The sequence below is a fragment of the Aspergillus chevalieri genome, chromosome 5, assembly GCF_016861735.1.
Source record: "Aspergillus chevalieri M1 DNA, chromosome 5, nearly complete sequence".
Lineage (NCBI taxonomy): Eukaryota > Fungi > Ascomycota > Eurotiomycetes > Eurotiales > Aspergillaceae > Aspergillus > Aspergillus chevalieri.
The window spans coordinates 333,317-356,092 of NC_057366.1; the positions used below are offsets into that span (position 1 = coordinate 333,317).

At 50.9% G+C, this 22,776-nt stretch overlaps 6 protein-coding genes across 6 annotated transcripts; 3 read left to right on the forward strand and 3 right to left on the reverse strand.

Annotated features, from left to right (window-relative positions):
- Positions 1-2,135: 2,135 nt before the first annotated feature.
- ACHE_50121A (uncharacterized protein) lies at positions 2,136-2,684 on the reverse strand (the record flags this gene model as incomplete). The annotated part of the gene is made up of 1 exon (XM_043279802.1): positions 2,136-2,684. The coding sequence occupies one exon, from the start codon at positions 2,682-2,684 to the stop codon at positions 2,136-2,138; it is 549 nt and encodes a 182-aa protein (XP_043137445.1).
- A 4,475-nt stretch (positions 2,685-7,159) lies between these two features.
- On the reverse strand, positions 7,160-10,906 carry ACHE_50122A (GAS2 domain protein; the record flags this gene model as incomplete). Its single annotated transcript, XM_043279803.1, has 1 exon — positions 7,160-10,906. One exon carries the CDS (start codon positions 10,904-10,906, stop codon positions 7,160-7,162), a length of 3,747 nt encoding a protein of 1,248 aa, XP_043137446.1.
- Positions 10,907-12,015: 1,109 nt separating this feature from the next.
- On the forward strand, positions 12,016-12,382 carry ACHE_50123S (uncharacterized protein; the record flags this gene model as incomplete). Its single annotated transcript, XM_043279804.1, has 3 exons — positions 12,016-12,172; positions 12,228-12,253; positions 12,359-12,382. The coding sequence occupies 3 exons, from the start codon at positions 12,016-12,018 to the stop codon at positions 12,380-12,382; spliced, it is 207 nt and encodes a 68-aa protein (XP_043137447.1).
- Positions 12,383-12,540: 158 nt separating this feature from the next.
- ACHE_50124S (uncharacterized protein) lies at positions 12,541-13,518 on the forward strand (the record flags this gene model as incomplete). Its single annotated transcript, XM_043279805.1, has 2 exons — positions 12,541-12,732; positions 12,781-13,518. The coding sequence occupies 2 exons, from the start codon at positions 12,541-12,543 to the stop codon at positions 13,516-13,518; spliced, it is 930 nt and encodes a 309-aa protein (XP_043137448.1).
- A 309-nt stretch (positions 13,519-13,827) lies between these two features.
- Positions 13,828-15,222, forward strand: ACHE_50125S (checkpoint protein HUS1 family protein; the record flags this gene model as incomplete). Its single annotated transcript, XM_043279806.1, has 5 exons — positions 13,828-13,870; positions 13,959-14,077; positions 14,180-15,008; positions 15,071-15,147; positions 15,196-15,222. The coding sequence occupies 5 exons, from the start codon at positions 13,828-13,830 to the stop codon at positions 15,220-15,222; spliced, it is 1,095 nt and encodes a 364-aa protein (XP_043137449.1).
- Positions 15,223-15,636: 414 nt separating this feature from the next.
- On the reverse strand, positions 15,637-21,488 carry sec16 (COPII coat assembly protein SEC16; the record flags this gene model as incomplete). The annotated part of the gene is made up of 2 exons (XM_043279807.1): positions 15,637-16,214; positions 16,265-21,488. 2 exons carry the CDS (start codon positions 21,486-21,488, stop codon positions 15,637-15,639), a joined length of 5,802 nt encoding a protein of 1,933 aa, XP_043137450.1.
- Between the last annotated feature and the right edge of the window lie 1,288 nt (positions 21,489-22,776).

Genomic DNA, 22,776 nt, shown 5'->3' on the forward strand with positions numbered 1-22,776 from the left:
GTTTAATCGAGCGTTGGTATGAACCATAAACGGAAATTTTCAATAACAGTTCTCGTATACGATACTTAAAGCCGAATACCTACGTCGATTTTTACCCTTCACGTGAAGGTTCCGATGCTTTTGAGCAAGACAGACAGGACAGGAACTCCTGTAGCTCCTGTGAATCTTTGTCTAGGGGCATGTTCATCTGTTTCTACAGCTCCTGCTTGTCAACGATATCACGGTATCCACCATCGATTTCCTCCAGATGTTCTTTGCATATCTCGATGTCATCCATGCATTGGAGGTATTCGACCATGAGGGGTCGCATGCTTTCCGCGAACATGGAATCATCATTGTCATCATCATCATCGCTATCTCTACTCTGTTCTAGTAGTCTACATATTCTCATCACTTTACTTGTGAAAAAGCACAAGTAAAAACAGTGATCAACCTTGGTTACCTCATTAGTATTCCTCAATATACCAGTTAAATGCCCATAGGTGTTGGGTAGAATGACATGTGGCACAAATTCTCTGTGAAAAAGAGAAGAAAAAAAGAAAAAAAAAAGCATTCCCTCAGAATAAAAGCTCATGTCTAGTGATAGTGTCAGGTTATGATTCCATTTGAAAGCCAAAGAGGCTCTTAAATCTCTGGGTCATGAACAATAGCGGCTAGGGTTGTGCATATTACCAAGTTGTGCGATCAGCAGCCACCTACATACTTCTATACGGACTTTTACTTTCCATTTATTTCATATGTTCATTGATCTATTCTTCATGAAGTGCAAGATATTTCAGTCTATTATGGTGACTGCTTGACATATACGTATATTTCAAGATGATTCTGTCTGTTCAGAAATCAGTGGAGGATAGGTAAATGACAGCATGGTGTCACGGGCTCGGACCAGTAGACAATAATGAATTGATATTCCTATCTAAACTAGTGTAGCCATCGACGAGAATATCGAATCTGGGGAAGGAAAGGAAGGAGGAATCTATCTACAGGAAGAAAAGGGGTTTTGTCTATGGGTTGTGCGTCCGCATTAATACTTCTTTTTGTGCTTGTTTGAACAGCGGCGTTCGCTGATATCAGCCGCTTGAGGCGCCAAGCTGTTGTTGAAGCGTTGAGCCGTCACACTCCTCAGATTATTTTTTTGCTACAGTCAAACATCAATCTCTATGGTACTATGATCTGTCAGGCAAGTTTATTCTCAGTATCACCAAAAATGGTTGGACAACAGATAAATTAGGGACTGGATTGCTTTAAAGAGTTTTTGAGCCAAATGCAGCTCCAATGGCTATTGGAAGATATAGATCATTGATTCTAGATAGTTAGGCATGTTAGCCATGCTACTGCAGAATCTATCGGATTCTGCATGGAGAAGATTATTTCATTATATATGCCTCCTCATTCCTCTCATCTTCTTAAGCCACTGGATGTGTCCCTGCTTTTCATATTAAGCATTCATATTGTCAGAGAGTTCAGGGGTGTTAAGACTCGGAGCAGTGATGTTCCTGAAGGGTGTTATGCTAAATCTCACGCCAATCCTGTGAATTGTCTCCCCACTCTTTACTGGAGAAGAATTGAAGCTTACATGTTGGTTCAATTTCTTCTCTTTTTGCTAGAACTCTTTCACCATTGGAGTCTAATTGTCCACTGGATTCCCCAGACCCGGCTTCCAATCGTGGAAACAAGCTCGTGCTAAGGATCGCTGCAGAGTACGGAATTCAAGAATACATTGCCAACAGCTGAAGGGCGCACTGAAGAATAGTAAAGAGGAAAATAACAGAGCTTTTGTTGGAAGCTGGAGACTGGCATTAGGATAGCTGGGACTACAAATGAGCCCCTCATATGCTGCTGAGATCTGTTTCTCTGTTTCTATTATACCCTCCTGTATTTCCGAGTTAGCAGTAATCACTGACATTTAGACGCCCTTGAAAACCCTTTATAGCTTCTCCACTTTGTATCTCGAGGACTTCTGAACAGTGGATGTGGCGTGGCTTCCACGGAGCTGCAGTAGGATAGATGGCGTCGCATCAGCAGATCAAAGTACAATGAGCGAAGTATTGGCAGTCTCTACATTTTCACAGCAATCTTCAACTGGCCGAACCGTCCTGACCCTTGATAATCACATGAGATTAATGCAATTAGAGCTAACCCATTTCAACTTCAATCCACCCTGCATGATCTTCAATCTTAATCCTATCAGCATCTTCCCCCAACACATAGCCACCCTCCTCGATCTCCTCCTTACTTGGTGGTACCTCATAATAACTCAGATAACTTCCCCCCTTTGCCCACGCATGCAGATTCCTCCCCTTCAAATCGCCTTCCAAATCCCCCAAACACCACCATTGGGGCTGCAACCGGCCTGGGCTCAGTCTAAGCTTGAACATTTCCCCAGGTAGTAACTCCCCGCGATGCTGCAACCCAGATGACTTAAACAGCTGGTCAAGACACAGCTTATGAGACACTGCCACTTCTTCCCCCGACCCAGGCACCGTGAGGAAACGAAACCCACGCTCACGCAGATTTGGCTTATGCACGTTTGCTTGAGAATAGTGAGGCTTGAAAACACCAAAGCCAATGACCCTCTCCGGGTCGTGGGTGGAGATAAAACCAGGTCCAAAGGCGCCTATAGCTACTGCGTTGAATCCCTTGGTAATATCGGTCCCTTCGAATGCTGTATCGTCAATGGCCATGGTGATTGATTGGCCTGGGCGTGTGGATCGGACCAAACGGGCGTGGACAAAGATCTCGAAAGAAGGCGAGTCGGAAGATAGAACGAAGGTTGGGGAGGAAGTGCTTAGAGTAACAGCAATGGTTACTTCATCGTGGGTAGAGAGTGTACTCATATTCGAAAAATAAAATTCCAAAACAGAGGTATTCTGAACGATGAGATTGGATTGATTGTTCAAAGGCAGTACAAAGTAGTATAAGCGTTGATAACCTGGCTGTTGATGTGGTGACATGAGGCTGACTCTAAATTTGGACGCGATCTTCAGATCAAATGCACTAACATAGTTCAGGTTACAGGTCAGATAGGCCCGTCTGAACGCCGTGTGGAAATGACGCCGTAAACGGCTTCACTGGCGGTCATTTTCGGCGTCGATTTCACAGGTACTCACATTCTAGTTGTAATCTCCTGGGCAGTCTTTTGGCGCAAGTGCTTTTCTGCATTGACATGCCGTGTTGAAAACCCCAGCAGTATCTGGTCGCGTACTCCGTTTATGATCAAAACATTGCTGTAAGCATATATCAACATGGGCCTCTATAGATGACACTTATGACCGCGTTTGGCGGCGGTGTAATCTGCCGTGACCTGCTCGCCATCCACTTGATGGTGAATGTTATCGAATATCTCTCGAGACAATATCCCAAAGCCGGAGGTTGTCGTCTGCCTTCAACTTAGAATTCACCATATGGCGTGGTACTTTTGCGAGTGGTTAACACCATACTGTACTGCATCAATCCATCCTTCACTCACCAAGTAGGATCGGAGCATCGATTCTTCTTCGCAGATGGTTCGGGTTCCTGCCGAAGTTGCTCTGTACAAGTCCCTTAAGTCCTGGTGAGAGTATTGAATAGAGAATTCATGCAGCAGAGACCACCATGACACCTTCGGTTCTCTTTCCGTCGGACTGTTCAACATGCGATGAAACCCTCGGCAAGAATCACGGATTGTGCTTGCTGCGTTGGAAAGCTGGAGTGTAAGTCTCAACTAGGCGACTACATCCACCTGCTAAACGAGAGTTTCTGTAGCGACCCGGCCCCAGCCCATGTAGCGCACCTCAGATTAGTTCAGGGTACTTTTGTTCGTCTCAGTGATAAATGCTAGACATTTGACCTTCCGCCCACGATGATTTCATGCCTTTCATCATGATACGGTGTGACGAAATGCCAGACTACCGCGACGTTCTCTCTTCGCACATAAGTCCGCATGTTGCGAATAGGTCAACTTCCTGCTGCGTTTACTTAGGTGCAAGCCGTTTTGCTTGCAAGCAAGCAAAGTAGTCTTGCAATCCTTAAGTCCCAAATGTGGATAACGTCGTCCTTATGATGGAGACCCTTCATTTAGTGCTGGGAATAGGTTGAACTGCTTAATCCGGTCGGTATTGGAAAGTATTCGACGGTGGTAATTGCGTTTCTTAAGCCGAGGGAACGTCTTTTGCGTGTATATCCGGCGTAGTAGCCCAAAGCAAAAATACACTCCTTCAGAGGAGGTAGTTGCCAACACCGGAGCCGACGCCTCGAAGTTCCAATGGCTTGGCTTGTACGCATCAGGAAGTACGTATTATCGTAGGTCGAAAATACGCCATACCTGCAACGCGCATTGCCTGTGTAGCGTGCTGGCTGGAATCCTTTTCAGGTATCTTAATTAAGATATCAACATAGAATTGTGGAAATGCGAATGGGCTGCGTCTGCTCACTATAACCAAGGCGGGAATCGGTCACGTCTGTCAAGTACCCGTCCCAATTTCGCCACGTCCGGGTTCTTTTGTGCCTCTAATCCCAGGAGATTCACAGATTTGCTCACTGCAGGACCAGAATGGTCGTAGCAAGACTAGCGAGTCTTCGTGAATAGTAGGTTGTACCGTGAGGAGGGGGGATCGTGGTAAAACCTGTCCCTGTGTCGAAAAGCGAATATTACCAGACACACGAGGACCGGCAAGGTGGCCTGCCTGTTTCCAGACATTCGGTGGGATTAGCATGGTCAATTATGGCAACAAAAATCCGGCCATGCTTGTCTGACGCGCCTTAGGGCTAGAACGTATCGACAGCACGCAAACCAAAGAGCATTTCGGTCCGGCAGTACCAGAACGTCAGGCTCCGTATTAGTGGGCGCAGAATTTAACAGGTCGCGCTAGCTACACAAGCGTATGACGGATGATAAACCTGGATCTTCGCTGTCCTCTTTTTTCCCCTTGCCATGGGTATTATATGTCCCAGCTGATGACAGTATTGGTACCCTTCCAGTGGTTGAGAGGATAAGCCATGTTTTGTCAAGGGCCGGATCGTACCTCCTTGGCGAGTCATAAAACAACATATTTGACATAGCATGTTGGTACGTGAGTTCTTCTGTGACATCTGGGGGATGCAAGAACAGCTGATACAAGTAGTCTTCTGTCATTGTAGCTTTTTAATTGCCAAAAGCCCTCGTTGATTGGTTATGAAGCTGTGGCTCACTCGGTAACGTTTCATGTAGAAATTCACTTGCACGGTATATAGCTTTTATTCCCGGCTTGATGCTTGCGTAGTTGTTGTAAGAGCAGCCAAAACTAAATAAAAAGATATACCTGTGAGCCCCAATTGATAGGCCAGACAATATTGTGTGTCCTCTATCGAACATCTTGATCTTGACCTGGAATAACCTGGAATCTCAAATAGATTTTTTTACCAGTCTTTTGGTCTTTTTGAAATTCATTGTCTGTTTAGGTCAATCTGAGCGCACTGTGGACAAAACACTATGATTTGTTTTGTAGGATAGAACCGGTTGGTGTGGCATGCCAATATTGCTTGGCAATCACATACAGAAACTAGCTCAGGGACTCCTGTCAAAGTGAGTATCAGTCCGTGAATTGCAACTCAATGATGTCGACCGACAGGTTCAGGAACGTTCCTGCTCTCCATCTACTCGATCCGGCCTGGTTTATCGTTGGCACAGGTCGCGGTTTGGCTCGGTTTTAGAGCAGTAAGTCGAAGCAAATAGGAAAAACCGACTGCAATGTCTGTGGTGAACGTTGCAACAGGAGGCTCTGCGCCACATCTCGCATCTACTGGGAATCGGGGCTTTTCAACTCTTACCGTAGTTTGTCTCCTGCGAAGACATCACTGTTGCATTTAAGAACCGAAAAAGTTAAGGCCTCCCAAGTACTTCGACTGCAGGCAGGAAACGACGATGCTGACAACGGTGTGGCTCTGTTCCATGAACCACGCCAGTGAGTATGCGGCGAGTATCGGGTCGAACTCGTGAGGTGCACGTTGAATCCCAGCACGGTGTGCTATACTGCATTGTTAGCTTCTCGTAGTGGTTGGGTATTTGAGGCATACAAAAAAAAAATCCTAATCCGCTTTTCCATCGACATTTGGCTGTCGTCTCTCAAGGTTTGTAACAATCTCAGTCCAAAGCCGCTCAGTTAGAATTCATCGATAACACGGGCAAAGTGAAGTATTCCGTTCGGAAAGTCCGTAAGAATGTTTGCCGGTATATAGCGATGTACAATGACTTAGGAACTGGGTGGACGAGGGGTTCCTCGACTGGCAGAGACGATGTTTCTTATATAGGCAATATCAATAGCCAATCTATAAAATATCACATTTCGAGAATAGCATGGAGGTTGGAGAGTTTGACAAAAGTAGCCTGATGTAAAAAGTGCAGAGTAGATGCCTTTTGTATAGATCAAACAAAGACGTCACATGATAATAACTCACTTTGAGCCATTCATTCACCATCTCATCTACAACTACGTCTCAACTAATAAGTAGTAACCATGAACATTCTCTCCCCAACATTCAACAGACTAACCCAACGAGGTCAGGTCACAGGTCACTAAGTGTACAATGCAGTAACATTCCCATTTCTTCCAATGGTGGTAGCGAGTGGTTGTCCACAACAGCTTACGCTGCTCCAGATACATCAACCTTGAGCCCAAGTAGCCATTACAACGTCACCCCAGCGACATACAAACAAGAAACCTCGAGCAAGAGAATAATAACACAAATTGTATATTGCAATCCGCAATCAAGCCAAATCGAGGGTATCTATCTGTCTACCTAACCATCAAATTCAAACAAAACATCAAAACAGAACAGTAAAATAAAACAACAAAACCAGAATGCCATCCAAGGGTCTGAGAACCCAATGCAAAAAGTATAAAAAAGGAAGCCCCGAAGAATAGAAGAAAGAAAATGCTGACGCTGATGCAATGCGATGCTGCAATGCTCACTGATGCTGTAAGATGCTGTTGATAATGGAATCGATCAGAAGAGAAAAAAAAAAAAAACCAGCTTCCGTGCTCGCTCATGCCATATTCATGCCATGCCATATCAAATACTTTTATCGGCCGTGGACTTGACAGAAACACCTATATGAAAACGTGAAAACGCCGGTCCAGTTGCATAAAACAGATTCAAACAAAATCAAATACAAAAATTCGGAAAAAGAGAACAAAACAGGTTATCCCTGCCTAGAATTCCGACGACTACCAAGTCCCCGGAGCATGACTCGTCTGCTATTACCAGCAGAGCCCATGTCGCTGACACTGCGAACCTTTGGCAAAGCCGGGACTGGCGGGACATCAGGTGTCGTCTCCCTGTCTGCAGAGGGCAAGCCCTTAGGCCTCAAAGAGCTTCGGCGAGCCTGGCCCAAGACGTCTTCAACCCAGGCTTCGCTCTCGGGGCTCATTGATTTCTGACGAGATCGTGGCTTGGGTCCAGCAAGACCCAGAGGGGTTGAGCGGGAGCTGCCAGCGGCGATGGTGGTTGCGGGTGAGTGGGCGGATGAGCCGTAGTGGGCCTCACTGGCAAAGGAGATCGTGCCGACTGAATTGTTCGAAGACACGGAGTGTCGTCGAGTAGAGATTGGTGAGTGAGAGGGATTCGTGGGCTCACCAAAGCTGGCAGCTCGGAAATCCGTCGCATCGGACACGTTGGACGCCCGCCGGGTTTTACGGACAGCGAGCGACGAGGAGGGTCGGTTGCTAATGACGGAACGAGGGCGCGAAGGCGTTCTCCGGCCGTTGCTCGGAGCTGGCGTGAGCATGGTACTTCCTGGGGTTGATTCATGAGACGTGAGGCCCTGAACTTCAACACGAGGAGTGTCGGTAACATGTCGTCGTCCATGATGGATGGCATATTCTCTCAGGTATTCACCGAGATCTGCCCATCCACCTCCGACTCGTACCATCACGCGCTCACCACTTTCGCCCACGGAGCGGACAAAGAGTTTCGTGGGCTTCGACTTTCCATTCTTGTGCAAATGGTAAAGCTTGACAGAACTTTCCTCCGGTCCCCGTGCAAAGGACTGTCTCCGACGGGTATGCGCAGGAGTAAGTGTCAAAGATGGAGCAGGCGCGCCATAGAGCGATGCCGATGACGACGACCGGTATCTGCCCCTCATTGGCACGGGCGCCGCAGAAGTCACAGAGAATGTATCATCGTCATCCTGCGCTTCAGATAACAGCTGAATGCGAGCGGGAAGGGTATCCAAGATGGTGCTGATCTTCTCGTCAAGATAGTCTTTCTTTTTCGACAACGGAGTGGATGACCCAGAATTGGTCTTTCGAGGAGCCAGATCTGCCGGAGTCTGTGCTCTGGACTGGGGTCTCGACCCAGGTCGCCCACGGGTTGCGAGGCTTTCACGGCTCCCATTGGTGTTGAGCTCCCTGCTAAGACGAGCAGTAGCAAAACGGGCGGAAGGCTGCGCGTTCAGCGATCGTTGGGCAGAGGTCTTCAGGGGAACCTTCCTAGGAGAATTCCGAGGCCCAGAGACTGGGCCATCAGTCTTTGAGCGGGAAGGCGTAGGCCTCGTCTTCGTATCACGAGGGATCTCCGACCGGTATGCGAGTTGTCGGAAACGAGCGGTAGGCGTTGACGCACCGTCCCGGTTCGTGGGCTCCTGCTGCTCCGGATGAGAGGCAACAGATGGTCTTCTACCCATGCTAGGGCTGTCCTCCATGCCGGCGCCGTTCTCGTAGTTCATATCTATTCGTTCGTTGATGAAACGCTGAAGCGGCAGACTGACTGCGCGGTTATGCTGCGGTCGTGGCGAAACTTTCTGGTCGAAGCGACGTAAACTGTCTTCACGCAGGGTATGATCATTGCTAGAAGGCGCAGCGCCAGGCCTGCCGAAGATGTCCTGGAAGTGCGGTGGAGTATCGAAAAATAGAGGGGTTGCATTCGACGACTCAGCATGCGGTTCCTGGAAATCTGGGCTTGACATGAGAGACGGGAAAGAGGAGAGAGAACCCATGGAAGCGTCCGATGTGACACGCTGGCGAGTCTTGCCGTTCTTGTCACCTGCTTGCCGGCCAAGTTTTATCGGGCTTTCCAGAGGTTGCTTAAGAGGCGGAGAACCGTCTTCTTCGGAGGCGTTTGGCTGAAGTGTGGCTTCCTTCGTCATTTCGGGCAGCGAGCATGGTGAGGGTTCCAGCGAATGTTTCGTGACGGCAGAAGGTTGTTCCTGGGTAGAGGCCGGGCCAGCAGCCACCAAACTTGAAGTAGCCGCAGGTTTTTCTTCGACAGCGACAGGGCGTGATGCGGGAACAGTTTTGCCAGGCTCAGAATGCTTGGGAGGTTCGATCTGGTCCGCGACTGAAACAAGCTCTCCAGCATGATTCCGATTGTCTGGTGTAGACTCTTGTGCTGTATCGCTAACAACATTCGCTTGCGAGTCTGGAATAGATGGCTGCTCGGGTTCGCGAGGTAGATGTGCTTCGAGGGAGAACGGAGGGATTGATTTATCAAATTGTCCGTCACGGATGGGAGACGATTTCGGAGAAAGCTGTGGAGTATCAATCGGCGTTCGCGGTCGATCTGGCTGCACATCCTCAGGAGATCGGGCTATGGTATCTTGTGCATCAGGAGCGGGCGATCCATTCTGAGTAGGATCCTCGCGAACCGGTTCAGGAACAGGCGTCGCGTCACGTTCAACCGGGGTTGCAAGTTGCTCTGTAATTTCTGGGATAGGTGTGGGATCCGCTTGCGACTGGACAGGCTCCGGCTTATCTAGGGCTTCGTTGACAGACGGCGCCGCGGAGGTGGTTTCTTCTTCAGCGATCGTCTCCATGGGGAAGGAACGTGCGTTGCGCCTCGCCGAATCGGATGTATTGACGACCGGTTCTGAAACACGGGGTGTATCGTCGGATCGTTGACAGAGGTTGTCTGCATTGGCGCGCGACCATTCATTTTCGGCTGAGCGCTTCTCAGCTTCCACAACCCAGGTGCTGAATTCGGACTCGATAGTCTCGAGATCATCAATCCAGCTTTCGGGCAATGAATCTTCGCGTCCTTCAAGGGCGTCTAGAACGTTGTCCATTCTCCGACCCGCTGCAGCCACGGCCGCGCCCAGCTCCGCTTGTTTTGCATGGAAATTCGATCGGGAATACAGGGCGTCATGTTCGCTGGGCGGATCGTGCGACTTGAGAGCGCGAAATGCGTCGTCTAATGCTTCCCGGGCGAGGCGCAAGCTGAGAATAAGACCAGGAATCTGGCGGAGAACTAACAGTCGGACATCCCAGGTAGAGAGCAAGGTGTTGAGACGCGACAGGGTGGGCAGGGCGCGTAGGATGGTGGCGGTGATAACGGCGGTGAAGTCGCTGAGCTGTACATAACTGAGGGGAGGTGGGATGGACATGGCGCTATTGGATGACGAAGGCCGAGACCGCGATGGAATGTGGGCATTGAGGACATGTTCCTTCAACTCCTCCACTCTCAGGTTATCCATCCCGTCGCGAATCTCCTCGATACGGGCTCCATGCTGTTCGACGACGGCAGATGGAAGACTTCCGAGATATTCTACACCTGAATCTGCGGCATTCGACGGTGAGGGAGGAATGAACGCTTTACCCTGATGTGCATCGGCTCGTTTTGGCCATTCCCACGACTGGACTTCCATATACCACAGGGTTAGGTTCTTTGCGGCGACCGCTGCGCGAATCCCCAGCGCGCGATCTGCCTGAGAGACTTGCGAAATACTCCGCGAGAGAATATCATGAGCGGCCTTCTCATTGTTAGGAACGGCATCGGTAGAGGAGAGGGCTTGCAGAGTGGCTTCAGGGGAGAGAGTTCGGAGAAGAGGGTCGAGTTCATAAGCCGGTACCGGACGGATAGAGGCACGCGACGAGTCGTCATAGGAGAGTTTGGTCGGATGAGGAGGACGAAAAGGAAAAGGAGGATTCGCGAGGCTAGGAGAATTAAACGCCATGGCGAAAAAGGGAGCTCTTTCCCCGAAAAGAGCTCAGGAGAGTGTTTGATCGGGGGTCGGTGTATGGGTGTATTGGGTATCACAGAAATCGATCAATTGGATCGGATCGAAAAGATGGAGGTCGAGCAGGAGTGACAGTAGCGAGAATAGAATCGTACTGCAGAAGAACGGGCATGCTGAGACGCGGTGTCGCGTGAGAATTCTGGTCAAGGGAGAGAGGTTGGCGTTGAGAGGGAGAGATGCGGTTAAGGAGTGGAGAGACAGTTGAAAACGGAAGTATATGAGATCAGAGATCCGAAGCGAGGAGGCGGGTATTAGAATATTAGGAGAATAAGAAGAGAGAAAATAAAAGTGAAGCAGATATTAAGAAAGAAGTGAGTCCGTACAGACTGTAGAGTACTGTACAGAGTAGCGGAAAAGGAGTCCTCTCCTGGAGCCGCGAGGCAAGACGAGGCAACGAAGGAGAGAACAGAAAAGAGAAGAAGAGGAAAAAAGAGGGGCAGGAAGGCAAAAAGAATAGAAATGCTGCAGGTAAAAAAGAATGACTGGAGCTGAGCTGAAAAGTGAGCGACTCTGATTGCTTGAACTAAAAGATGGAGCTGCAGCTGCAGTAGACGTGGATGCGCTGAGCTGGTGGGCGGTGAGGGCTGTCAGTATACCCTGTAAGGACTACACCAGTTACCAGTACAAGTACGAGTACAATTACAGCTACACAGACAGCAGATGAGGCATACGAGAGACGCGCCTGGCTAAATATGGCGTGAGGCGTGGCTGCTACAGGGTGCTCTGTACAGGTCATACTTATCCCATACTCTGTGCTGCCCGGCAGCCCGATGCATTCATTGTACAGCCTGGCACGGATCGGACGGAAAGATACGGACACTTGATGACAGCGCAAGAAGATGAGACGAAGACGGAGTGTTATCCCATGCAGGTCATTATGATCTGAACTGGCTCCCACATGACGCCATGTTGACAAGCCCGGGTATCGACAGGAGTATACGGAATACACCAGATACACCAGATCTATACGGAGTACTCACAGATGAGCTGAATAGTACTACTTGCCTATATCATTACCGGTCTATACCACTACTGGTCTATACGCAATGCAAGCCTTTCAACGCTTCCCATACCCCCCAAGTCTCCCAGCCGAGATCCCCGAAGACCTGCTGCCCAAGCTCAGTGAGCTCCGCGATGAATTTGGCACCGACAAGGATCACCTGAAGCACGTTACCGACCACTTTGTCAAAGAACTCGAACGAGGTTCGCCCGACAATAAAACCAAAGTAGCACCCTGCTAACAAATTCCCGGCAACAGGCCTGACGCAAGAAGGCGGCGATATTGTTAGTCCCCACCCACTCCACTCCGTTTGCATACAAGGAAATCTGTTTGGATCCATCTAACGAACTAGCCCATGAATGTCACCTGGGTAACCGACTTCCCAACAGGCAATGAACGAGGCAGATACCTAACCCTTGACCTCGGCGGCACAAACCTCCGCGTTTGCGAGGTTAGTTTGTCCGCGCAAAAGGGCGATTTCGCATCCACCCAGCGGAAATACAAACTGCCCGGGAACTTGCGGTCAGCGCCCGTGGTAGAACTGTGGGATTTCATCGCGGAATGTGTGCATATGTTCATCAAGGAGCATCATAGCAAGTGCTCGGCCGAGGAAAAGCTGCCGCTGGCGTTTACCTTTTCGTATCCTGTTTTGCAAAAGTCCATCAAAGAGGGCATTCTCCAGCGATGGACCAAGGACTATAGTTGCCCGGGGGCGGAGGGCAATGATATCGTCGCGCAGCTGGCGGCGTCAATGGACAAAAAGGTTTGTTTGTCTGCACGCACTCACGAATTGCAAGACTCATTATCCTAGCAAGTACCCGTCGAAGTCGTAGCGCTAGTCAACGACACCACAGGAACCCTGATCGCAACCGCATACCGCGACCCCCAGGTTTGCATTGGCAGCATCTTCAGCACAGGCTGCAACTCAGCCTACATGGAAGCATGCAGCGCAATCCCCAAGATCAAACACGCAGGACTACCCCCAGATAGCAGGGTCGTAATCAACACCGAATGTGGCGCATTCGACAACTCCCGCAAGGTCCTGCGGCGCACGCGCTTCGACAAGGACATCGACGCGTGTTCCCCGCGGCAGGGCCAGCAACTGTACGAAAAGATGGTAGCAGGCCGGTACCTCGGCGAAATCATCCGTCGAGTCCTCCTAGAACTCCACAACAACAACGGCCTCTTCAGAGACCAAGACGCCTCGGAGCTCAACACGCCTCACATCCTAGAAGCATCGTTCCTCTCCTCCGTAGAAGAAGACAACTCACACCTGCGCGAGGGTGTCTACAGCCTCCTCAAAGAACGCCTGGGCGTCGAATCCACAGTCCCCGAACGCCGAATCACCCGCTTCCTCGTGGAAATCGTCGGGACACGCGCCGCCCGTCTATACGCCTGCGGGATCGCGGCGATCTGTAAGAAACGGGATATTAAGACCGGCGTGGTGGGCGTTGACGGATCCACGTTTAACTATTACACGCGGTTTCGGCTGAGAGTCGCGCAGGCGATGCGGGATATCATTGGCCGGATGATATTAAGGATCCGATAACTTTTGAGGTATCGGAGGATGGGTCGGGGGTTGGGGCGGCGTTGATTGCGGCGTTAACTATAGGGGAGACTCAGCCAGAGGCAGCTGAGGGTGCTACTTGGTAGTTGGCACATGTTATGCATTATAGAAACCAAAATAAAGAATAGAAAATAGAAAGAATAGAATGTCGTTTTTCTCATAGTTCTGGTTCCGGAAATCTTATCAATTCTTCACCACTTATCGATAAATGACGCGCGCTCAACGCGACAAGTCGACAACCAGATGCTATCCAGATAATAGAACACCCAATACTCCTAATAAACAATAAAAATGCGCTTCAAAACACAATTAACCAACATCCAAACCTTTACCAGTGAGTCTACCATGTCTGACCCCCAGTGATCTCCCACTACAATCACCCCTCAGCCCATATCAGAGACGCCCAGCTAACAAGCGCCCAGAACTAACAGCCTCCCTAACCTCCCTCGGCAAAGTCTGCTGGCTCCGTCTCGAAGACTCCATTGTTCGCTTCACCATAATCCCCGACCAGGGAACCCAGGTCTGGGCCCAGTTACCAGTCGTACGCTTTTCCCCCGTTCCGTTCGTCATCTTTCAACCCCAGTTCCCAGGAAGAAACAGTTTCGAAAAACACAACCCAGATCCAGGCTGATAAAAAGCGCAGGATGCAATCTTCGAACCCAATACATATACACTAGAATCCAATTCCGGCGTAATAAATCTCGAAGTGCCCATCGGGGCACTCCACCGCGCGCTACGGTCCGCGAATGGTGCGAATTCCGCGCAGATACGGCTTACGAAGAAAGGCAGCGTTCCGCTGCTCGCACTGACGATTCTTTCCTCGAGTTGGACGACGGGGTCTAATGCTATTGGCATTAGCAATGATGAGGAATTTGAGGGTTTGTTTACGGATGAGGGGGATAGAAGGGGAACGGGGCCGAGGGAACGAGAGACGGTGATATCGCAAGAAGTCCCCGTGAAAGTCCTGCACGAATCGGCCGTTGAAGGGCTCCATGAACCAACGTGCCGTGATCCAGATGTCCATATTATTCTGCCCAGTCTGCTGCAGCTGAAGAGTATATCCGAGCGATTCACGAAACTAGCCACCATCGACACCAAAACACCCTCCACCATCACAACCACAACAAATTCAACCCAACCCCCGCCATCATCAGCAGTCCCCACAACAACAGCCCCCGGCAGCAGCACTGCAAGTCCCAAGCTCGAACTCTCCGCAAACATGCACGGCTCTCTAAAGTTAGGTATCGCGTCGGATTCGCTGCGGATATCCAGCGTGTGGACGAATCTGGTGAACCCCGCGCTGGACCCTGCGCAATTATCGCAGACAGAGATGCAGGAACTACCTAGTGAGCGGATGAGGAGGTTGGGTGAGGAGGGGAATGGGGAGGAGGGGTGGGCGAGGGTGCGGATTGATGGGAGGGATTGGGGGCGGGTGTTGAGTGTGGGGAGGTTGAGTCCGAAGGTCGTTGCTTGTATGTGTACCTGGGAATGGGTTGAGTTGGTTGAGTTGGGAATATGTGGCTAATGGGAATAGGTTTCATCAACGAGACGGCATTGGTGCTGTATGTCTATTTACCGGGGAGTTGGAACGGGGAGGATTCATGCCTCACGGTAAGACCCCATACCTACCCATTCGATATTGACTAACATAATGTCAAGTACTACATCAATTCATATTCCACCTGAACCTGAGCCCAATCGAATAAACAGCATTATTTTATTATGATGCGGCACAATATACATGATTGCACTGTCATAGCATAGTCCCATAAGCAAGCAAAGGACGTACAGCGAAGAGAATTACAGGAACAATTACTAAGTAATAATAAAACAGGGCACGTCAAGCAAAGACAAGATGTAGTAAAAACAATGCCTGGATGTGCTGAGGCAACGCAGAAGGGGAAGTAACATAAGTAGCACCAATAGGGAGTAAAGTCGTCTCCAAAACTCATAAAGAATAAACTGAATAAATGGGCAATACAACAAGTATGAACGGTGCAGCAAACAGCAAATAAAACAAACATGTCGTATCAACATGGCATGCATGGCATTGCAACGCAAAAGAACAAGGGAAAGATGGAAAATGGCCCAAATGTACAACTACTTGGCCATCACATCAACATACCGCCCCTTCTTCTTCCCCTTCCCAGAAGGCCCCTTACGCGCAGTAGGCGCCCCCAACAAATCATCAATCGAGCTGGCATTGCTCAAAGAAGTCGAAGGTCTAGATGGTGGTGCCAAACCCCCCGAGCTTCCAGGCGGAGTTGGCGCCGCAGCACCCGTAGACACGGATCGGGGCAACGGAGGCGGAGCGCCCAGTCCAGATGGCGGTGCCGGGCTTCCAGACATCGGCGGTGGTGCAAATGCGCCTGCAGATGATGACGGTCGGCTTGTTGCGCTGGCCATCGGGGGTGTAGCTGTTGGGGGAAGACTGGCGGTGCTGCCAGTCCTGCTGGCAGGGCCGGCTCGGGGGGGTGGTGGTGGGGCTGCGGCCGCGGTGGCGGAGTTGGGGTCTTTCTTGTTGACCCATTTCTTGAGCTCGGTGTCGTAGTAGAAGGAGTTCTGCTCGCCAAGCTTCGCGCGGATGGGTTTGTTGGGGTTGACGCTCTCTTCCTTCTTGGAGCCTCCGCCGAACCATCCTCCAAACCATCCTTTCTTTGGCGGTGGAGCTTTCTTGGCTATAGCTAGTTAGCAAAGTTTTCAAATTACCAAAGTAGAAAAGACTCACCATCTTCTTCCGCTGCCTTCCTGAACGCTTCATTTGCTTCCTGATCCTGCCTCTCCCTCTCAGCCTTTGCCAGAGCGGCCGAGCGGGCTGCAAGGTCGTCATCGTCATCATCATCCATAATCGACTTCTTTGGCCTCTCCTCTTCGTCATCTTCTTCCTGATATTGAGGGGCGGATGTTGAGGCTTCAGCCACAGGAGGACCGTAACCTGTTGTGGGCGGCATGTAGCCATAGCTCTCTGGCTGTGGCCGGCTTGGCGCCCCCTGGTCTGCAAATGGCTGTGCAAAAGTGTCAGGAGTGTACATCGGGGGTTGGTAGGGCGATCCATTGACGGCTGGCGACTGCACGGACACCGGCTGCGGTGGTTGTGGCTGCGAAGGCAGGTCTTCCTCCACAGGCGCAAGAGGCATGTACGATGTCTGTGGCGGAGTGGACTGGTAACCGGCCAGAGGAGAGCTGAATGACGACCCTCCGGGGTAATAGTTGTTCTCAGTCGGGGTAGCAGGCTCTTGAGAACCACGGCGTCCGAATGAGAATCCCAAACCACCAGAAGACCTCTGGGAATCCATAGACGATCTTCCACGGAACTGCTCAGGCGACGAGTTCGGCGCATACTGGCTAGTCGGGTGGTACCGCGAGGCGGGGTTTCCAGGTATGGGTTGCGCCCCAGGTGCAGGGTACCCGCCGTACAAGTCTGACATAGAAGGCGAACGGCTGACAGTAGGCGTTCCAGTGACCCTGGCAAAAGGACCAACGTCCGCATCTGCAGCCTTTCCAGAGCCGATAGATGCTGCATCGCTATCCTCTCCTGAAACGAAGCTGTTGAACCTGGCCCACATTGACCCAGACACCTTCTCCATGCTTGGTCTCGAGATCCAAGAGCTTCCATCACTATTTGTCTGTCTCAAAACCGCCGACAAGTCATCCATGGCAGAGAACAAGTGCAGGTGATAGTAACCAGAAGGTTTCGTGCTCGCCTTCAAAACACCTGCAATCGCATCGCAGTACTGCTGGGCTTCCGACTTGCGACCGCGATCTGCGAGTGTCCAAGCATAGTGGAGCTTGAAACCTATCAGATGCGGCAAGGGGGGCTGAGGCGCAGTCGCAAGAATAGATGTTGCAAACTCGTATACTTCCGTGAGGAGAATTGCATCTTCATCATGCACAAACGAATATGGGGAACGCTGATGATCAGCTCCCAGAAGAACAATGCTCGCCTGCGGGTCATCAGGACCGCTAAATACCGCAGCACGAGAGAAGATCATGCATATATGCGCAGCTTCCACACGACCGTAGCTCAGCAATAGTCGGCCAAGAGAAATCAACGCTTGGTAGTCTTCGGGACTGCGGTTGTTCAAGACCATGCCCAAGGTGTCTTTCCAGCTGTCCAAGCCATCGAGAGCGCTCTTAGATGACCCCCGCCCATCAACCGTGCTGACCATCTGCAAGCCAGCCCTGGCTGACGGCGGGACGAGTTCATCGACACACTCCTCGAAGTTCCCAGCAAAGATCTCATATGCCGCAGCAAGCGACTCGGCATTGCTTGTCGTAGACCTTATTTCCCTCCGGACGAATTCCTGTACGACTTGCTTCCAAACCGACTTCTCCATAGTAGACGCGATAATCATAGCATGGCCCCATAATCGATTATCCACTGCACCCCATACCGCTTTTTCGCGTTCGCCGAGAATAAGGTTGTTTCGAAGCATGTCAATCGACCGCGAATCAATTGCGTCAGGTTGCGATGGTGCATTCAACGCTGGGAAATTGTTTTGTGCCGAATAGCCGTTTCCATACGTCTGATCAGCTTCAGCGTTCTGGAGGTGTGGGAAGAGGACATCGCGCAGCGACTTTTGGACATCTGGCGAGCCATCCAAGAGGCCATCCTTCTCGACCAATACCCTGATGATTTTCCATAGAAGGATTTTCTCCTCGTGCCGCTTATGCGAATCCGGTTCCAGTCCGTCAGAACCCGAGAATCCTTCGTTCTCAAACGCGGCGATTTTGCTCGACAGCCAGTTCAAAACGTCCTTCTTCTTCGACTTGCTCTTGAGCGGTCCCGGATGCGCCACAATGCCCTCCGCAGGTGGTATCCAGTCATTGAGTTGGCATACCTTCACCTCACCTGGGCAGGACTTGATCATAGGTGCAGGTTGTCCAGCGCTATAACGGGGAATGTGCTTCGGGAAACACGACGTCACTGCGCCACCGAAGCCAAAAGTGACAATTGGCGCTCCTTTCCATCGTTGAAGAGGATCAAGCTCTTGTCCATCGCTAGGCGGAATGAAATTGAGGGGTTCAGAAGTAACACGACTGGTGGCTGATACTTGAGCAGGTGCGTAGGGACTAACGGCCTTCGTTGGAGAGCCTGATCCGTGCACAGAAGCAGGTCGCTGGAGAGGGTCGATGGAAGGCACTGACAATTTAGGGCCTGACAGTTGCTGACTAGGGGATTGTGTTTGAGACCTGCGAGGAGGAACGAACTGGGACTCGCCCGCATCGGGTGTCTCTATCACAGGAAATGACGGAGGCCCGGTGGCCATAGGTGGGAAGCGATTCGCAAAGTCATTGACATATGTCGGCGGAGCGTACATGCTCCTAGGCGGAGACAACTGCTGCTGGTTCAGCGGCGAAGTCACCTTTTCCGGTTCGGCCTGCGCAACCTTGGGTTCGGCTAGATCATTAGAAGGCTCAGAGATACGGGGAGGGCTCTGTTCGAGGCTTGGTCGTGGCTGGAAACGATTAGGCGGAGAAAGACTCGCCGATGGCTCCAGAGACGGCCGTCTCGCGGGCTCTTCCGGTTGGTATGAAACTTTCTCATGATAAGCCAAAGGACTCGACGTGCGCGGTTGGAACGGAAGAGACAGTCCAGGCGCAGCGGCACTGGTCGGTTGCGCAGCGTAGCGATTATTGCGTGCAGGACCAGAAGCCGGTGGCGGGGCAGGTGAATATCTTGGCGAGGGCGGAGGTTTCGTTCCCGTGTGCAAACCAGGTGGCTTTGGAGAATATCTTGATGAAGCGCTGGGAGGAGCTGGGGGAGTCGGAGCCAGGGTGTTCATGTAAGGCTCCAGTCGCTCAGGAGACTGCAGCGGTGGTTGTGTCTGTGGCTGCGGTCGTGCCTGTGGTTCACTCGGCGGTTGAGGATTAGGAGGGATGTTAGCGTAAGGATTCGCCGGTGGTGGTAGTGGATGCGAGACCCCTGCTGGAGCAGTCGTCGTGCTGGGTCCAGAAGGAATGTTAGCGGAAGGGTTAGCCGGCGGTGGTGGTGGTTGAGAAACCGCAGCCGATGCGGTCGTCATCGCGCTGGGATTAGGAGGGATTCCGGCATAAGGGTTCGCTGGTGGGGGCGGAGGTGGATAGCTTGCAACCGGAACTGGTGGCGGTGCCGTGCTAGGGTTAGGGGTGTACCTTCCTGAACTCGCAGGTCGAGATTTAGGTCGCGGCGGAGGCAGGGGAAGCTCTTCGAAAAAGTTCTTCGGGGCGGGAGCCGCTGCCGCTGGCGGCGGAGAAGCACCCATTGGAGGCGGTGGTACCGCAGACGGCCCAGGTGGTGGTATACTACTGGTCCTAGGAGGTGGCGGCATGCTCCCAGCTGGCGGGACGCTTGCTGGGGGAGCGATGGGTCCGGGAGGTGCGACAGGGCCAGCAGTGAGAACGGGCTTAGCGGGCCTGCGAGGACGCGCCAAATCTTCCGGAAGATCATACGGAGACTTGTAGCCTTGCTTGGAGCGCTCCGCAAAACTCTCGGCCCTGTTCGCTTCAGGTTTCGGCGGCGGCTGTGGTGCGAAATACGAGGGAGCAGGAGCCGAATTGGATGGAGCGGCACCCTGGAGAAGGTCCGATGTTGATGGTTGGTGAGGTGTGTATGAAGTGGTTGATGGCACGCTCGGGGCTTCAAAGGCTTGTGGCCCATTGAAGCCTGTCTGAGGTGCGTATCTGTTCGCTCCGTTGACGTTCGGGAGATTCTGTTCCTGGCCAGTGGTCGAATCCCCAGCTGCCTCATCCATAAGGAGATCATCATCGTCGTCATCTAATGCTGCCTCCCATCGCGCAGCAAGATCCTCCTCCAAAGGTTCCTCATTATCAGATAGTTCAGCCTGCCATCTTGCAGCCAAGTCTTCCTCCGAAGAAGCCTTCTTCACTTGATTATTCGATGTCGGTGCCAACAACATTTCGTTAAACTGCTGGGTAGCCTCATCCACGGGGGAATCCAAAGGTTCGCCAACAGCATCCATCGCCTCCGACGTGCTCTTGCGCTTGATATGCGGAGTTTCCTGCTTTGGTTCAGGCTTCTGAACTTGACTGAAGAAGTCTTCCCCTTCATCTTCATCGCCATCGAATATTCTATGAATCTGAGTCTCAGCCGTCGTTGTCGGCTCGGCTGTGGGTTCCGCAACAGGTTCAATTGTCGGTTCAGCAGTCGGTTCAGCATGGGTCTCAGGGGGCTCAGCTCTGGTCTCAGCTAGAGGCTCAAAATCGGCGGATTGAGGAGACAACAAGGGGACACCCTCTTCGAATCTAGTCTCAGGCTCTGGTGGCATATAGATAGGCTTTGTTTGCGTCTTCAGCTGATCGAAGAAATCGTCTCCGCCGTCGTCTTCGACATCGTCCCAGAAGTTACCAGCAGTGTCATTCACTTCAACATTCGTAGCCACTTGTTCCTGGTTTCCAAGATAGCCAGCTTGCGGTGCCCTATCATAGCTGTCGTAAGCTTGTGTTTGCTCCTGGACAGCTGGGCCGGCAGTTTGATCCACGGACACGGGAAACGAAAACGGATCTTGTTCGATTTGCCGTTCAGGCTCGTTGGAAAGGTGCTTGCCATCTTCTTTGACCAGTGTTTCCGCAACAGTCTGAGTTGTCTCTGTATTATCAGCATCGGTCACTGCAGTCGTTGTCTCGTCAGGTACGGTTCCTTCTGGCGATTTGTTGGGTTTCGAGGAAACTTCGGCTTCCAAAGCGCGGCTCGATTCAATTACGTCCATCGACGCGTCTTGTTGTACATCGGTTGAAGCGCTGGGTTCTTCTACAGCACCACCTTCGAGAAACGCAATGTCATCGTCAACTGATTCGGAGGAAATGGGTGGAGGAACGGGTTCGGTCGTGTCAACATTCGAATTCGTTGTCAGGTCACTCGAATCAGTCGCTGCCGGAGTTCCATGTCGTTCTGGTAGCATCGCCGGATTCCATGAAGGTGTTTCGTCTGAAGATGCCATAATCTGTGACATCTTTCTGTATTATTAGGGAAATAAAAACAACAAGCAAACCTAGCACGTCTCCGAGGTATGCTCGGACAGCCTAGGGCCAATGATGGCGGAAAACAACTTTTAAAATCAAAAACACGCCAAAATCACGACGACATTAAAGAGCGCAATCAAACAAATGCATCACAGAGAACAAGAGAAGTCAGGAGTCATGAGGGGCAGCGTTCCTGAGCTGTTGAGTGGTGCAGACGTTGACGCCGAAAGCCGCTCTGCGGCGAGCCTCATGGCCGGTGGATGATGCGCCGTCATCGGACCGGATTTACCGCGTTTCCGGCGGAAAGTGACACCTATCCCTTTTTGAGCGGGATCACGTGCTACAGGATGCCGATGTGAATACCGAAAAACATGGCGAATATGCAGAATGTAGCGTGTCATTGGCGTACTGGCATTCATTGGCTATGGCAGGGATCTATTCAATATTCAGGTTTCACGTCCTGGCTCGGGTTTTACAGACAAATGCCGTGATATTCCTCCGATTGCACCGAGATTCCGGGCCTTGATAGCTCAGTGAGATCTCGTCTGGCATCAATCAAAACAATCCAATCTTCGATATACCCTTTGTAGCACTGTCTAGCATTGTGTATCTCTGATGTTATGATCTGTTCAGCAAAAGTTGTGACTGTTACAGCATATCCAGCTAACAGGGCTGCCCACACGTATAAGCTTGACATTGGCTGAGTCGAAGCCTTTCTTGCTGTCCTAACATTAGCTGTAAGAGCACTGTCTATTTGTTACTCAATGAGATAGGCCCACAGGTGTAGATACTATCAGTTTGTACAAACCGCATCTTCATAGATATGTATATGTAGTGCTCCGCTATGTGAGGTGGAAATATATTTTCGCATGTTGGAATGAAATTGGTCGACAATCCAGGTGAAGCTCTCATAGTCATGCCCTATAGGTCATTACTAGCTTCAAGATTGATTTTTGAATTTCTGATGTCTGTTTCTGATTTCGTAACGCGTCCAATGTGTATTAGGGCTCTAGAAGTCTTTAGTATACGGAGTATTTCCCCGCTAGAGGTATCAGATCAATGAGTAGCTGCGTCGTCTGCAATGCCAAAATCTCCGGAATTCATAGTCATATTAAACACATTGGCTCAACTTAATAGAATATTCGTGCTTAACCTAAGGTACTCTGTATACAAGTACTTCTATATAAGACACCCAAACATTGACATCATCATGTGGCGCAGTGGCTGTAATCATGTGACCCACCAGCCCACCGCCTGCATTTAGGCTGCCAGAAAGTG